At 46.8% G+C, this 16,917-nt stretch overlaps 1 protein-coding gene across 1 annotated transcript in view; it reads left to right on the forward strand.

The window, feature by feature from the left end:
• The first annotated feature begins 4,049 nt into the window (after positions 1 to 4,049).
• PPA1 (inorganic pyrophosphatase 1) overlaps positions 4,050 to 16,917 on the forward strand; it is a 33,941-nt gene continuing 21,073 nt past the window's right edge. Inside the window, exons 1-2 of the mRNA XM_074296536.1 lie at positions 4,050 to 5,097; positions 9,944 to 10,002. Of these exons, the coding sequence (XP_074152637.1) occupies positions 5,034 to 5,097; positions 9,944 to 10,002 (123 nt within the window). The 5' untranslated portion in view covers positions 4,050 to 5,033. The remainder of the gene's footprint in view (positions 5,098 to 9,943; positions 10,003 to 16,917) is intronic.

The raw sequence follows: 16,917 nt of genomic DNA on the forward strand, positions 1-16,917 counted from the left end.
GGATTTATTCAGCGCTTGTAGGGGGTTGGGGGCTGGACAAATACAGCAAATCCAGGAGAGGCTGTTGTTTGTGCCTGGGCCTGACTGCCCAGGAGCTCTGGGCAACTCGGGTCTCATCCCCTCTGGGTCGGAGGGTGAGGTCTGTGAGAGCTGCCATGCTGGATGTCAAGCCCTCAGGACAATTAATTACGCTTCAGTTCGATGGGCCGCCTGTCAGGCACTGTGCTAGGGATACCAAGGCATTCATCCAATCATCAACTCTGATCAGGGACCTCTCAGGTGAGAGGGCTGCCCTGGGTTTAAGTCCTGGCTGTGTGACTGTGGGAAAGCCATTAGATTTCTTACTCTAGCAGTAAAATGTAGGGAGCTTTTTCACATGGGAGATCCCTACACTAATGAAATCCCAGGTGCAGGCCCTTTCTTAGCCAGGCCCTGGGCTGCAAATACAAAGAATGAAATGGTCCCTACTCTCAAGGAGCTTTTATCCTAACACAGGAACATCCAGTAATATATAAGTATATCCAGAAAAAAAAATATTAAGGGAATAAGCATAAGAGTATTGGAGGGCACTAAAAAACTAGCAAAATCAGGAAAAGCTTCAAAGAAAAGGTCCAGAAGAGGGTGGAGGTGAGGGTGGGGGGCATCCCAGGCTTGGCAAACTATGCTGGCCATTCTGTCAAGAGACAGAGGCTCTCCAGGCTTAGCCACCAGGGTTACGGAACCCACATTCAAAAACTTCCTGTCTTGGTGATAATAATGACAATGATCAGTTTAATTTATAGAGCTTGTAAGTCTGCAAAGCATTTCTTAAACATTATCTCATTTTATCTTCACAACACAACATTGATCATTCACAAATTGAGGTTTGGAAAGCTTTTTATGACTTCCCCCCATCAAACAAGGAAGATTTGAATACAGGTCTTTCCTGACTGCAGCTCCTGCCCCTAGCCACTATACTATGTTTCCTGTTGGGGCTCTGCCAAAGCTTTGACCTAGAATTGTATCCTTGGTCATGATTGCTTCGAGGTACACGTGGAGGATTCAGGTGTGTCATAGCTAAATCATGCCCGGAAGCTTCTTGAGCAATTATCTTTCCGTTAGACTTGAGGAAACAGGCTCAGAAAGGCAAAGTCCCAGTTCTAATGTCTCCTGGGACTTGATATACTTACTATATAAATGCTCTTCGATTCATCATATACTTCTATGGTCTTCTCTGGGGAATGGAAGCTCTGAGGGCAGTTCATTTTAGTTTTCCTACGCCCAGAGCCTCCCACAGATGACTGGCCAAACAGCAGCTCCATAATGATTTCTGGCTGATGGATCCATCCTGCAGGCACCCGTCATGCTGGAAACTGAACCTGAGAAGTCATGGCACCAAAGGGACTTTTCTTCCCTCGAATTACCTTCTTACAGCACTGAGTTTCCAGAGATCCATATAGTCGGCATTTTAAATTATTAGGAACTAGGAGAAGGCATAAATGGTTTGTTGTTACACAGAATTGGACTGTCAAAAAAAAAATGCTCTCCATTCCATGCATTTGTCATTGTAAGATGGAAGCTTTCACGCTGTCAAGGTAAATGCCTGGGGTCCAGAACCAGCCCCTAGTGTTTCACATACACTTTATTTTAATTTTTAAAATATTTTTAACATATACTTTCAGGAGAATACAAAAGCACACATCCAAGAATGGATGGTTGTGGGTAGAAAAAACCCCAAAGGAGCTGATTTGGTTAAATTTGTCTATCTGTCAAATGGCCAATGATCCTATTAAGTTTCTCTGTAGGAGGAGATATTGCTTTCCCTCTTTCTCCTGGCTTCCTTTATAAAGGAAAGCTCCCTTCTTTCTTCACTCCAGTCCATCTTTCCCCCCAGCATCATACTTATCTTCATTATCTGTTATCCCCCACAATGCCCTATGGTACCCGTTGGGGTCCTGTGCTCAGAGCTCCTGAGGGAGTCTCAGCATCACACCTGAACACAATCCCCTTCTACTAGATCCTGACCAGTGGTCTTCTAGCCTTTGTTTGAGCATCTTCAGTGAAGGGTGGTCCCGAGGCAGCATATCCTATATTTGGATGATTTTGATGATGATTTTCTTATATTCAGCCTATATCTGCTGTTCTGTGGATTTTACTCATTGTTTCTTCTTCTGGCTTGTGGGACCAAGATTCTTATTGTCAACAGAGGAAAACGTCCTCTCCTTAGCCTGGCGTTCCAGCCTTCTACTCTCTGATGATTTCCATCCTTACCTCCCCTGTTGTAGTTTCACTCACCCACTGCTCTCGCCAAACTGTCACCTGAATCCGTTCAGTGATTTCCTGCTTCTGCAGTTCTGCTCATGCTGTTTCCTAGCCTGGCTTGCCTTTTCTCCTCCAAGGTAGTTCTGACCTTCCCATCTAGCAGTTAAAATTGGAAACCATACTTCCTCCAGCAGGCTCTCTCTGGTCACCTGGAGTTAAGGACTGCACGCCTCTCCCGCCCCCCATCCCCTGGCCCTGTCACACTTGGTTCTCTTTTGAGTAGTGTGTGAGATTGTATATTACAGTTATTATATTTATGTTACAAATCCCTGCCAGGGAAAGCAAATGCCATATTTTATCTAAACTTTGTGTCTAATCCTGTGACCAGGCCCTTGCTCCATCTGTAACAGGTGTTAAGAAATCTGTTATGTTAAAAAAATTTAAATTTAAAAAACCTGTTCAGTGTTTTTGGGAAACAAGATATCTAACATGTATGTAATATTTAAAAAAAAGTTTCCCCATCCCCTGCAGAAAAACATTTCCGTTTCTTTTGTGCGGCTTTCTGAGAAGCGCTCATGTTACTCCCCTGGTTTGCCTCCTCGCTGTGATGGCATCGTGTCTCCATAGTGCCTTCTGAAGGGCACCACGTTGTACTTTATGGTCAATAAACTCATCACAAAAGTCACGCGCTATTTCGTGGTCCCCTGCTTTCTAGAGACCGGACATTTTCTTTGGTTTTCCTCCACCCCAGAGGAAGGCCCAGATCCTCCTACCTCGTCCACTCTCCAGTCTATGTGTAGCCCAGCCCTCACTCTCCATCCCTCTCTCTAAAGGGGCTAAGGGACAGCTCTGTCCTTACAAAAGCTCTGGGGGGGGGCGCTGCAAGGATGGTTATTCCCATTTTACAGAGGGGGAAACTGAAGCGTAGGAAGTGAGTGCCATGGCTTGACCGCAGTAACCGAGGCGCAGAGCTCGGAAGCTCGGTTTCCTGTCTCCGTGCCAGGGGCGCCGCTGCCCTTCGAGATGCAGCTCACGTAGCGCTTTGTACCGGAACCCTTCCCTGGGCTTCTGACTGGGGGGGGGGTCCTCCCCAAACTGGCTTCTCCTAGTTGCTTTGTTGCATTTATCATATTTGCATTTATTTGTTACTTTTGTTCAACATTTGTCAGTTTTTGCTTGTTTTTGGCTTAGTGAATAAAGCGCTAGAGCAGGATCAGTTCCAGTGTGACCTCGGACACTACTAGCTGTGCGTCTCGCGCCGGTCTGTAACGACCGCGCCGCCTCTCAGGGCTGTGGTGAGGGGGAGAAGGAGCTGCAACCTCGCTGCAGAAACGCGGTTATCACGAGGCACCCAGAGCAGGACGGCACCCAGCCTGCTACCAGAGGCTTAGTGAATGAGTAATCAAAGCTGCTCCTTGTGACTCTTTCCAGAAGGATCACAGGGGTCTCAGAGATCTCCCAATGCAGCCCTGACATTTATTTTACCGCTAAGGACACTGGGGCCCGGTCGCCAGGGCCTGGGATCCGTGGGTCTCTCGGCTCTGTCACGGGCAGCATCTCATGGGCCCCAGGGGAGTGCTCACAGCGGATCCCGCTGACCGGCGGGAGGGGGGGGGAGGGGATCGATCGCCTACAAGGGCAGGTGGGCGGCCCGGCCCCGCACAATCCGAACACACCCACTCTTCGGGGCGACTTTCTTCAGAAAGGGGAGCCCCCAGAGGGGGCTCCGGGCCCCGCGGGAGCTGTCCGTCAGTCCCGGGGCCGCCGGCTCGCCTTTCCTCCCTTGGAGCCCGCAGCGGAGAAAGAGAAAGTGGCAGGGACCGTGACGTCACTCCGGCCGTGCAAAAGTGGGAACCGAAACCGAGCTTTTCCCAGAACTCGCGCTTTGGGCGGGAAAGCCGAGCCCTCCGTGCCCCGCCGCTCCGCGCGCAGGAAGCGAGAGCCGGCCCGGAGGGGCCCCCGCAGCTTTCCCAGGCCAGTCTGGACGGAACTGAAGGGGCTGAGGCAGCCGGGGCCGCAGGGACACGTGCCGGCCCCTCCGTCCCTTGTGCGGGAGGGGTCCTACGTACTCACTACGTCACCTGGACGTGATCCCCCCACTTTACGGATGGGGAAACTGAGGCAGACCCGGGGAAGAGGCCGGCTCTGGCCCCCCGCAGCGTGAACCGGGTCTCCCGCCCCCTGCCGCGCTCAATGCCGGCGGGTTCCCGGGAGACGCTGCGCTGCCGCGCTCGGGATGGGCCGTGCCCCCTCCGTCCTCCCGGCCATCTGGGGGCACACTGGGGCGGCCCCGGGTGTCCCGCGCCCTGCGCAGCGCGTCCCCCAAAGCGTGGCGCCGTGACAAGCCCTTAAAGCTCTCCGGCCAATGTTTTAAAATTAGCGTTTAAATGTGACAGCGGAGACCTGGAGAGGTCTGGGGGACATCAAGGAAGGACGGCTTCCACAGAGAATACGGTAGGAGGAGCGGGCCCGGCGCCGGACTCTTACAGAGAATCCGGCCGAGGAGCTTGGGGGCGGCGCCCAGGACTCGGCCTGCTCCCTCGGAGACCGTGGGACTCGGGAGGAAAGGGCGGGGAGGGGCGAGGCGGGGTGGAGCGCGCGCCTGCGCACCAGCGGGGACGGCGCGAGGGGTTTAAAAGAGGCCGGCTGAGTCGCGGCCTCCAGTGCTTTAGCCTCTCTCTCCCCAGTGCGCACGCGCTGCCGGCAGAGTCGCCCTTGCCGGGTCGTAGCGAGCGCGCGGAGGCAGCTGCGGGGCGTCGGGTGGTGGTGGTGGTCCCTGAGCGAGTGGCGCCATGAGCGGCTACAGCATCGAGGAGCGCGCGGCGCCCTACAGCCTCGAGTACCGGCTCTTCCTCAGTGAGTGCCCGCGGGGGCGCGCTCCCGGCCCGGCCCGCGTGCCCCCGGACGCCCCTCCCCCCCGTCCATTCATTCATCCCTTCCGGGGCCACGTGGCCGGCGGAGCTCCCGGGGAGAGGCTCCCTGGCCCGGGAATCGGCTCAGCCTTCCGCCTCACCTGCCCTTCCTTCCCCTTCCCGGACCTGGCGCTGCTCCGATGCCCCACCCCTGGAGCTGCCCTAACATCCCTTTAGTGATCCTGCATCCCCTCCTCCACAACTGCCCCGACGCCCCTAGAACTGCCCTGCATCCCCTCCCCCACAACTGCCCCGACGCCCCCAGAACTGTCCTGCATCCCCTCCCCCACAACCGCCCCGACGCCCCTAGAACTGCCCTGCATCCCCTCCCCCACAACCGCCCCGACGTCCCTGTAACTACCCTGCATCCCCTCCCCCATAACTGCCCCGACGCCCCTATAGCTACCCTGCATCCCTTCCCCCAGCTGCTCTGACTCCCGTAGCTGACGTGACGCCCTCCTACTTGTCCTGCACCCTCCACCCCTTGGGCTGTCGGGGCCTCCGAGGTCCGTTCTCCCTCGGCTTCCTCATCTGTCAAACACGTGCACCGGCCTTCACCCCGCCCGGCCCCGGTCTAAGTCTCCAGAGGCGCCCCTGGGAGTCACGGCCCCGGGCATGGCTTGTCACCGGGGCCGAGGGTCCGGCTCCTGTGCAGCCACCCAAGTTCGAGGGCAGCGGCGGGGGGTGGGGAGGGAGGGCAGCAGCCTTAGGAACAGTCAGTGCTTGACCAAAGGCCTCCTGGGGCTCCGGCCAGGCCGGGTGCTGTGTCGCCGGGCAGTGAGGGGAGGGGGCGGGGAGCCAGGCTCGGGGCACGGCTGGGCCTTTGGGGGAGGGCCGGCTCTGTCCTTCCCCCCAAGCCGGCCGCCTCTGCCCGCCAGGCTTCTAGAAAGGGGCTTACTGGCAGGGTAATCCCTTTAAGGAGATTGTCTGATGCACCAGACAAGGGCGGGCCGAGGGGGCGTCTTCAGCTTTGGGGGTCCCGGCCCCTTCCTTAAACACCTAACAGTCAGGGAAGAGGCCAGAGGTGACGATCTGGTGCCCAGGAGAAGGCCCCCCAACCCCCCCTTTAAACCTGGGGGTGCAGGAGGCTTAGAAACCCAGATGGACTGGGGCGTGGTTAGGGGAGATCCGGCACTGAAAACCGGAGGGGGGGCAGTTCCAGCCACCCACCCCCTCAGCTGTGTATCAGTAACAAGAGGCCCGGACTCTGGACCCGGTTCTGTGATTGTGGGACTGGGAGGGCCGGCGCTGCCCGGTGCCAGGGCTCCTGCTGCTCCGACTCCCAGGTCAGCCTCTGCCCGCCAGGGAGCTGGGGGGGAGGGGAGAAGTGGCACCTGAGTCCTTAATGCCACAGGGACCCAGGCCTGGCAGCTTCAGGCCGGCCTCTACCCACTACCCGGAAGGAAGGAAGGAATGCTGGGGCTGGGCTGCCTCACCTGGGGGGGGAGGGGAAGGGGAGCAGAGTGAGGGAGGGACGGGCACTAGCTGGCCGAGGGTGGGCCCCGGGGCTTATGACGCCCTCTCCCGAGGGGAAGCGCCGGGGGCTCCTCAGCCTCCGTCCTAGAGTCAAGAGTTCTGCCCTGCCAGCCGTGGAGGGAGGGAGGCCCAGCCTGGGCCTCTAACTGCTGACCCTGGCCGGGCAGCCCCGGGCAGTGCAAGTGACTCTTGTTAGATTTTATTGTGGTGTAATAACGATAAGGAAATCGAGCTGGATAACCCTCCCCGGCCCTGGAGGATATGGGGGCAAAGGAGAGGGGAGGGGCTGCACCGAGAGGTGGGGGATGTGCGGGGTCCTGATGAAAGCCATTTCTGTGGCTGGGTTTGGGGGGAGATAAAGGCCTTCCTACCCCGAAGGCACCTGCTGTGGGGGCTAGAGGGTGCCCGGAGGCAGAAGGGGGGAGCCCTTTATCTCAGCTCCCAGCCAAGTCCAAGTGCAGGAGGGAGTTCCCTGGCCACACCCCAGGCAATCACTGGTTCTGACCCTTAGCTTGGGTCACTAGGGAAGGAAGGGGCCGTGAGGTGTGGGCGTGTTCTACTTCCGCCCAATAAAACAGCCAGAAGCAGCTGGTGGCTCCAGGCGAGGCTTGGCGTCTGGAAGACCCAAGTTGAAAACCAGCCTCCGATTTTATGAGACACTTAGCCTCATTTTTCAGTCTGCAAAATGGGGATAATACTTCCAGTTATCAGGAAACTGAGCACTTTGCAAATCTTAGAGCACCACATAAAAGCTAATTATCATTAAAAGCAATGGAAAAAAAATTGGAGGGGTGTTTACACATGATCCACATTTCCCAGTCTTGCTGAGCACTGTCCCTTATGAAGAAAACCAGTTCAGCAAAGCTCATCAATGAGTTGAAAAAGTTTGACCTATACAGTTTCCACACCCATAGCCCCCCACCTCCCCAAAGAACTGCAGCTACCTTGTCATACATGCTTCAGCATATAAGAAATCTATTGTAGATGTGTTTTCCTAAACAGCATGTGGACTCCATGATGTGTAATGGGTGAAAGTGAGGTAGACCGGCTCAGACCAACGATCTGGATGGACAGACCCTTGTAGACTTGAGGCGGAACAGATCTCTCAGCCCAATCAGCTTTCCTCCGTCTGATTTCTTGGCTTCTTGAGTTTTAGGAATTTAGAGCTGGACAGGACCTAGACGGTCTTTTTATGGACGAGATGCTGAGACAGACTGTGCCAGGACCGTGGTTGCTTTTAGAAGTGTTAGTATTTGTAAGAAGTTGATTCTTATCTTCTGTTAATAGCCTAATTGAAAAGAAGCCGGAAGAAGGGGCAGCTGTATTCTTTCAGATTAAATACAAACTGGCTCTTCTTGTCTAGAAATTAGCAGAAGTTAGAAAAAGCAGAAATCTTAATTCCTAGCCAAACTGTTGAGTCTCAGTGGAATGAAAAGAAAACGATGTGTAAAATTTCTATTTCTACATAATGACAGATCCTCCCTCTCAGAGCTTGACCTGTTTGATCTTTCCTCACTTTGTCTCAGCTCTCCTCCCCATTTTTTTTCCCTTAAGGTCCAAGTCTCCCTTTCTTGTCCAGGCTGGGAGAGTCAGTTCCCTCCTTCCTTCATTGGTTCTGGCCTTGGAGCAGACATCCATTTGACTTGGTTTCCTTCGGTTCAATACTCTGAAACTGCAGCGATCTGCCAACCAGCTTTGCTCTATAACTGGAGTTTTAGGGATGCTCCATCACCCTGGCCCCTCTTTTACATGTTTACTTCGAGGATCCGTGGTTTCATGCCCTATAGGGCATGGAAAAAGTCCCCAAATCCGGCACCTCTTCTAACTGGGAGAGACTGGATCTTGAACAGAGAAGTCCTTGGCTTTCCAATGTGACAGATGTTTCTTCCAGCTGTAAAATCCTAGAATTTTGTTTCTTTTGACAAGTTGCAGATAGGTGTATGTTAGGATTACTAAGTGAGAACTGAGGTTGTCTGGACAGTGACAAGGTGAGAATTCAGGTTTTCTGGACAATTACAAGGTGAGAACTCAGGTTGACTTGATAGAGGGGGCAAGCTCATTGGCTGGGGTGGTTCTTCCCAGAAGCCCTTGCATTATCCCACGCCCATTCTCTGGGAGAATAAAAGAGAGGACTCTCAGAGAAAGAAGAAGACTCTCTGCATTACATCAGGCCTGATGGGGCTCTCTGCAGGAAGGGAAGTCACTTCTAAGGACAAGAGTTAACAGCAACTGCCTGGAGACAACGGTTCACTACAGGAAGAAGAATCTGTCTTAAAGATTTGAGTAGACACAGCAGATCTCTTCCCAGAGAGCAATCCGGCAGCTTCTAGAGACGACAGCTCGCTACATTTGGCGCCCAACGTGGGGCAAGGACTTTTACTTATCCTGACAAAAGGAGCTAGACCAGACCTTCGCAGGTGTAAAATTCATTACCAGAAACAAAAGAACTAAGGCCATAGATTTGAAACTGAAAGTAACTTTGAAAACAAAGATTTTCAGCTCCAATTAAGCAGTAATGAACTGAACCAGCTACACCCTTCGAAAGAACTCCCGGTGTTGACTATGAACCACTACATAGAATTCCCAGTCCCTCTATTTTTGTCCACCTGCATTTTGGATTTCCTTCACAGGCTAATTGTACACTGTTTCAAGTCTGATTCTTTTTGTGCAGCAAAATAACTGTATGGACATGTATACATATGTTGTATTTAACTTAATACTTTAACATATATTGGTCAACCTGCCATCTGGGGGAAGGAGAGGAAAAGCTGGTACAAAAGGTTTTGCAATTGTCAATGCTGAAAAATTACCTATGCATAAATTTATTGTAAAAATTAATTAAATTAATTAATTTAAAAAAGAAAACAAAGATTTAAAAAATTTTTTTTATGTATAGCCTTTTATTTACAAAACATGGGTAATTTTTCAACACTGACCCTTGTAAATTTTCCCCTCCTCCCCTAGATGATAGGTATTCCAATACATGTTAAACCATATGGAAAATAAAGATTTAAAATTGAACTTCTTAGGGCTTCCTCCCTCCTTTTTTTTTTTTTTTTTTTTTTTTTTTTTTTTTATTCCATAAAGTGATGAAATGCCTTAACTCCATTACCCAAGGAGTAGAGAAGGGTATGGGGGTGGGACAGTGCTAACCCAGCTCCTCAGCCTTCAGGCCTCTTCTCATTCTGTCTACTAGTCTTAAGATAATTCACAAAACAGCTTTTCTGCATGTATAAATAAAATATCCTAATCTATATGTGCAGATTCAGGATACTAATTAATAGCATTGCTGACCAGTTTCTCTTATTTTACAGAAAATGCAAACGGAGAATATATCTCACCATTTCATGACATTCCAATCTATGCAGACAAGGTAATGTACTTTTTTATTTTTCCTTTTGGACACTTTTTCAGAAATTCCTCATTTGAATTTGTTTCCAGACTAAGGAGAGACAGCTGGGGAATAAGGTGGCGGCAGCTCCTATATCCTATTATGATAATTACCACCTCTGTTACCTTGGCTGAGCCACTTCAGGTGCTGGGACCTCAGTTTCCTCATTTGTGGTCTCTGAGACCTTTCCCAAGGGTTCTTCCTGTGATCCTCTTATCCACTGTAGCCTCTAACAGACTCTTCTCAGAGAGGTATAGAATGTTTGTTTGGTAGAAGGGTGCTGAGGCACTATAGAACTTGATTTTTGAATCAATATTCAAGAAATCTTTAAGCCATGTTAAGTGAAAGCTGTAATTATAAACTGATTAAGATGGCATTGAAATAGCAACTAAAAAAGCCTTTGATTTAAAAAAAAAAAAAATTCAGCTGGAAAACACCTTTTGCCTGTACTATATAATCAGAGTAAATTTCAGAAGGGTTTGTGGTTCTGAGATAAACCACATGGGGAGCTTTTAAGTAATGCTGGAAAAGGATTTATATAAAGGTCATTCAAAACCTAGGACGCCATTCCAGAAACAAAATTAGGGAATGGGATTGGACTGTGGGATTCTAGTGGTTTGGGAACTCCCAGGTGAGGAAGCTCTCTCCACCAGCACAGATCTGTACACATTAAGGGAAGAATCAGTACTTTGGACCAATAGATCTCTAGGCAGCAAATAGGGTTTTAAAATCTAACAAGATGAGAAAAGTGGAGGAGGTGTGGTACAATGTAAAAACAAAAGACTTTAATTTTGTTAAAAAATCAAATGTGGGCTTACTGGGGACCTCTAAAAGGAGATTTGTGTGCTTCCACACACAGAGGCCCACATTCTTCCCACCAGGAAAATGTGCCCTATAGTGGGAGGTGGAAGGAGTCCTTTTAGCATTTCTGTTTGGGGAGTGAGGGGGGCAGGATAGTATTAGCAACCTGGTCTTTTATTCAAACAAACAGGATGTTAGTACTCAGACCTGCTTTGGTTTGTTTATTTTGAAATTGTTTACTGGAATAAAGGACAGTTCTCGCCTTTGCCAGAAAGTTTTGCCTCCCGACTCTCCAGTCTCTCCAGGGTCTCTGTGGCCTCCATGTCCAGTAGCTCCCCTTGCTCCGCTGGGCCCTGACCAAGGTTTTTTAAGCGGGAGCTTGGTCATGAAACCCCTGGGGCCATCTATGGTCTGGGCCTCTGGGAGAAAACACTTTTTGCTCTGGAGCTTAATTACTTCTATGTTACCTGAGGGATTAAGAACATGAGCAGTTGTTTTGGGTTTCTCCTGTGGTGGCTACTGGTCTGGCTGCTTCCTTATAAACAAGTAGTAGTTTCAGGGGACCACCCTGCCTCCTGCTGTCCTTCCTTTTAACAGGGTCCTCTCTAGAGCTAGGAGGGAACTCTGAGCCCTTCTTTTTACAGATGAGGGAACTGAGGCCCAGGGAAATGATGGGACTTGCCCAAGATGGTAAAGGGTGAGCCTGAGAGAGGAAGGCTTGTATTCTGGTCTCTGATGGCGGCCTTGGCCCTGTCCCAGTTGTCCTGTCCGGCTCTAGTTGCCCTTTGCAGCACAGCCTGGGGCTCCCTCTCGTTTGTGGTGGGGAGGGGAAGCCCCTAGAAGAAGCTTTCCTCCTCACTGAGGTGGAAAAGAAGAGCAGAGCCCTTTGTGCTGTTTATTCAGCCCTTGTTACTTGAGAACCAGCTGGGCGGGAGACAGCCTAGGTGGCCTGGCCATGCCTCTGATCTTTGGAAGCCACAGGTGTCTGTCCTGGAGGGCTGCGCAGGAGCCCAGAAGCCTGGGCCTGACTAGGTTTGGAGCCTGAGGGTCTGACCCAGAGTCTGGCTCCTTATTATTTGTGGGGTCTTAGCCTGAGCTTGCCCTGTGGGCCGAGGGCTGGGCTGGGCCTCAGGGAGACTGAGATCCAGTCCGGCTTTAGATCCTGTTGCACTGGGCATGTCACTGACTGGCAGCTATGGCTCTTTTTAGTCCTAAGTCTGTAATCCGACACACCAGCTTCACCTTGTTAGGCCATATTTTTCTCAAATGAAAGACTTAGACCAACTCTAACTCTGAAGCTTTTCTTTATGAGGGATCAGTAATAACCGGATGTCCAGAGAATAGAGGGCCAGTATGGTCTGGCTCTTCTGGTTTCCCCAAAGGCAGAGCTTTGGACTGCCCAGCTGAAGAGCCCAGGTTCATCCAGGGGCTGCTGATGTGGGATGGCCAAAAGTGAGGAGGGTTCACACTGATTTGGGGATTTTTCTGGACAAAACAGGGGTTTCATTAAAGTGCAGCCCATCAGATGGCAGCCGGGAAAGAATTTCTTTTACTAAGAAAATTAAAATTTCTGTTTCTGGCCTTTCTCTTGCCCCTTGATTAGTACCTGAAATTGAGACTTTTTCCATGTATCATAGCTTCCCAGTACTGACTCCCCACCTTGTAACCAAGCAGATAGAAACTGGATCTGCCCCCGCATTAGGGAGCCCACTTTTCAGGAGGAGGATCGTTCAACACTTGCTTGGATGACTGAGCCTTGCCCCGTTTGCCCTCACTTTTTTCCTTCATACACAGTTACGTTGGTTCTGATATGATGTTCAGCCTCTCTTCTTCTCCTGCCCTTATAAACATACTGCAGATCATCCCAGAGACTGATGGCTATCTGCACTTGGTATTCTCTAAGGAGGGGAGGGGCCATCCTGAAAATGAGCTGAGACATCGAAGAGCAGAGTTTATCCTGAGCCCTGGCATCTTGTGTAGTACGAATGTTTGCTCGGTCCTTTGCCTCGCTTATCTCTCTTGAGCCTTGCCACAACCTTGGGATATTGGGTTCTGGAGGTCTTACCAATGTGCAGCTATCTGCACCTGCGTACATGCTTGGGGTCAGGCTCAAAATGGGATTGCAAACTCTTCTTACCCTGTGCCCCGTGCCTTAGAGTTTATGCAAAATTGTTTGCCTGTTGCCTTCCCCATTAGACTGGGAGCTTCTGCCTAGCATATTTTGTAGGCATTGCATAAATGCATTTTTTGCCAATTAAAATAGGAGTTCTTAACTCCTATTTTTAGGGTTTTGGACCTCCTTCTCCACAAGCCTATTTTCATAAAACCAACTTCTAGTTTTATTAGTTCATTTTCTTTCAATTTTATAAATCTCTCCTTTGATTTTCAGACTTTCTAATTTGCTTTTTAACTGGGGGGCTTTAATTTGTTCCAGCTTTTTTAGTTGCGTGCCCAGTTCATTGATCTTCTCTATCTCTATTTTATTCATGTAAGCATCTAGAGATAGAACGTTTCCCCTGAAATTGCTTTGGTATGTTGTCTCATTATTGTCATTCTCTTGAATGGAAATCATGGATTGTTTCTATGATTTGTTGTTTGATCCACTCCTTATTTAGGATTAAATTATTTAGTTTCCAATTAATTTTTTGTCTATTTTTCCATGGCCCTTTATTACACATAATTTTTATTACATCATGATCTGAAAATGATGCATTTACTATTTCTTCCTTTCTGCATTTGATTGTGAAGTTTTTAGGCCTTAAATGGTTGGTTGTTGTATATGTGCCATGTACCACTGACAAAAAGTATGTGCTTTTCTATTCCCATTCAGATTTCTCCAAAGGTCTATATCATAACCTAACTTTCCTAAAATTTTGTTCACCTCCTTAAGTTATTTCTTGTTTATTTTGTGGTTAGATTTATCTAGTTCTGATAGAGGGAAATTGAGACATTAGTATAGTTTTGTTGTCTATTTCTTCTTGCACTCTTCTAGAATGTTATTTTTAATTGTGGAATAAAACAAGCATTTCCATAACATACTATAATAACAAAAACAATGATTGCACATGGAACTGCACATTTATTATGTACAATTTATTATTTTATTTACATTTTATATTTATATAGTAAAATTATCATGTACATTTCCCCTCACCTACTCTAAAAATGGCTACCATACAAATATGTGTATATATGTGTGTGTGTGCATATATACATATATATGTAAAATCACTCTATACATACTACTGTTTATTAGTTCTTTCTCTGGTTTCATCTTCCTTCATGTGGCTTTTGTAGTTAATTTGAGTATTTATGATAGAATGACTTATTTGCTCAGTTTTTTAAAAACAATGTTGCTATTACAGATACAATGTTATTTTGATTCTGCTCATTTCATGTCGTTATTTTGTGCAAGTCTATGTTTTTCTAAGATAATTAAGTTGATTTCTTATAGCATAGTAGTCTTTCATCACAATCATGTACCACCACTTGTTTAGCTATTCCATAACTGACTGACATTCCTACAATTTCTAGTTCTTTGCCACCACAAAGAGAACTGCTATAAACGTTTAGAACAAAAAGTTTTAAAAATGTTTTTAAATGGACAAAATAAAAAATGAATATTGGTTTCCTTTAAACATAATGGTTTCCAATAACAGAAATATTTTCTCAATAGTATTTTATTTTTCCAAATACATAAATAATTTTCAAAATTCATTTTTGTAAGACTTACTCCCTCCCTTAACCTCCCCTTTGTCCAAGTCGGCAAGCAGTCTGATTATCAGAATGTTTAAAAACATATTAATAGACTCCATGTTAAGAACTCTTGCTCTAAATAGTCTTTGGGAATAATAAGGATTTATATGATCAGTAAATATTTATCAAGTGCCTATTTTGTGCCAGGCACTGTGTTGAACTCTGGGACAAACAAAGGAAGGCAAAAATACAGTCCCTTCCCTCATCCAACAAGCATTTTTTAATGTTATCATAGATCAAGCACTGAGCTAAATTCTGGGTGTGCAAATAAAAACTAAAAGAAACAGTTCCTGTTCTCTAGAAGATTACATTCTAATGAGGTTCATGAAAGGGAGCTGAAAAGTGGGATGAGGAAGTGAGGAAGGGACAAGGTCTGGGAGCATGGGGAACTCCCTTGCAGTATCCTAAAAGCTATGGTTTACTTGGACAAAAGTTCCGCTATTCAGAGCATATTTCTCTCAGTTTAAACTTTCAGGATGATCCGTTTCTGGGGCACAATGGAACTGTCCCTTTGGATTGCAGCTCCGGGAGTTCACATTCTAATGAGAGGCCACATGCAAAGAGCAGTGTACATACAAGACATAGATAGATATTTACAGGATAAATTGGAGGTGATATCAAAGGGAAAGTAAATAATGCCATGACTCTACTTTGAACAATGTCTACACAGCCTGGACCCAAAGGATTCCACTCTATTGAGTTTTTAATGAGTTCTGGGACCATTGGGCATTCTCCCTTATTAGCAAGACTTCTTAAGCTCAAGATTCTGATAATGAAGGCTCATTAAAAATCACTGATTCTCCTCTGCTTAGGATTGATAACAAGGGCTGTTGTTCTTCTATGGAGCCATTTAGTAATTTTCCTAGTCCCTTGGCTTTACTTCTAGAAGCTAAAATCCACTTTGAGATTCAAGCTAAATATTCTCATTCAAATTCCTTTCCTTGAGTTTAAATGGGCCCAAGTCACCTATAGAGATCTTTACCTGACACAAAGTTACCAAAACTTAGGAAATCAAAGTTCCCATCTTCCCCTTTGACCAGAGTACTATATTAAAAAGAACTTTGTTCCCAAATTTCCTGTGCTTTTTCTTCGTGAACGAAACAGAATTGTCTGTTGCTAAATGCCAATTTAATTATTACCAAATGCACCTAAATAGGCAAATCTATATAACTGGTAATTTATTTCTTTTGTTTCTTCCCATCTCCTCCTTTCTTACCACTAAACTAAAGCAGTTTCCTGGTATCTAGTGGTTGGATGGATATGGGAGAGTTCAGACAGGTGAAATTTGTCATGAATTCAGATTTTTCATATATTTCTTTCTCAGCAGATCAAAAATTCCTTCAAACTTCTTTTACTTTCAAACCCTACTTTTTAAAAATTTTTCTTCCTTTCTCTATACATACCCTTTTAAAACTGCATCTCTCTTTCATATTTTGATCCAACATTGCTGAGTTCCTTGAATCTTTCTTTCCCAGTCATATTGCAGACTACTTCTAGAACTAAATTTTATCCCTCTGAATTTCTTTGTAATTTGGCACAAAATTTTTTCTTGGGCAACCTTGATTAATTGCAGCATTGTTGCCTTTGTGTTTCTTAAGAGCTTAGAAAGTTTTATTCAGTTTCTTTTTTGTGACCTTGCTTCTTAAACAAAAAGTTCTTTTCTATCATTCACAGAAGAAAATATAGTGATAACAAGAAAACATTCTTCCAAAAATACATTTAACTTACTCTTTAGTTACTCTGTTGATTTAAACAAGCTTTTCTCTTTTTGTGATCAGAAAAAGGGTTAATAACAGGCAGCAGTTCTCGGGAGAACAGTGTACAAAATAACAGCAATATTGTGTTATGATGTACTAAGACTGACTTAGCTCTTCTCAGCAATGCAGTGATCCAAGACAGTTCAAAAAAAACTCTTTAATAGAAAACACAATCCACATCCAGAGAAAAAACCATAGGGTCTGAATGCAAATTTCATCAAACTATTTTCACTTTTGGTTTTTGGGGTTTTTTTGTTTTTTTTTTGTTTTTTGTGGCTCTTCCCTTTTGTTCTGTTTCTTCTTTTACAATATGATTACAATGGGAATATGTTTACATGATTACATGGGTATAACCTCTTATCAGATTGTTTACTGCTTTGGGGAGGGAAAAATATTTGAAACTCAAAATCTTAATAAATGTTGAAAAGTATCTTCACATGTAATTGGAAAAAATGAAATAATCTTTACCAAAAAAAAAGTAGTGGGCAATTCTTAAGTATTAGATAAATTTGAACTGTAACATGCAAAATCTCTCCCTCCCCTTGCTTTTTTTTTTCTTTTTCTAACCAGTGAATTCACCTTC

Source organism: Sminthopsis crassicaudata, chromosome 2 (assembly GCF_048593235.1).
Source record: "Sminthopsis crassicaudata isolate SCR6 chromosome 2, ASM4859323v1, whole genome shotgun sequence".
NCBI classification, from domain to species: Eukaryota; Metazoa; Chordata; class Mammalia; order Dasyuromorphia; family Dasyuridae; genus Sminthopsis; species Sminthopsis crassicaudata.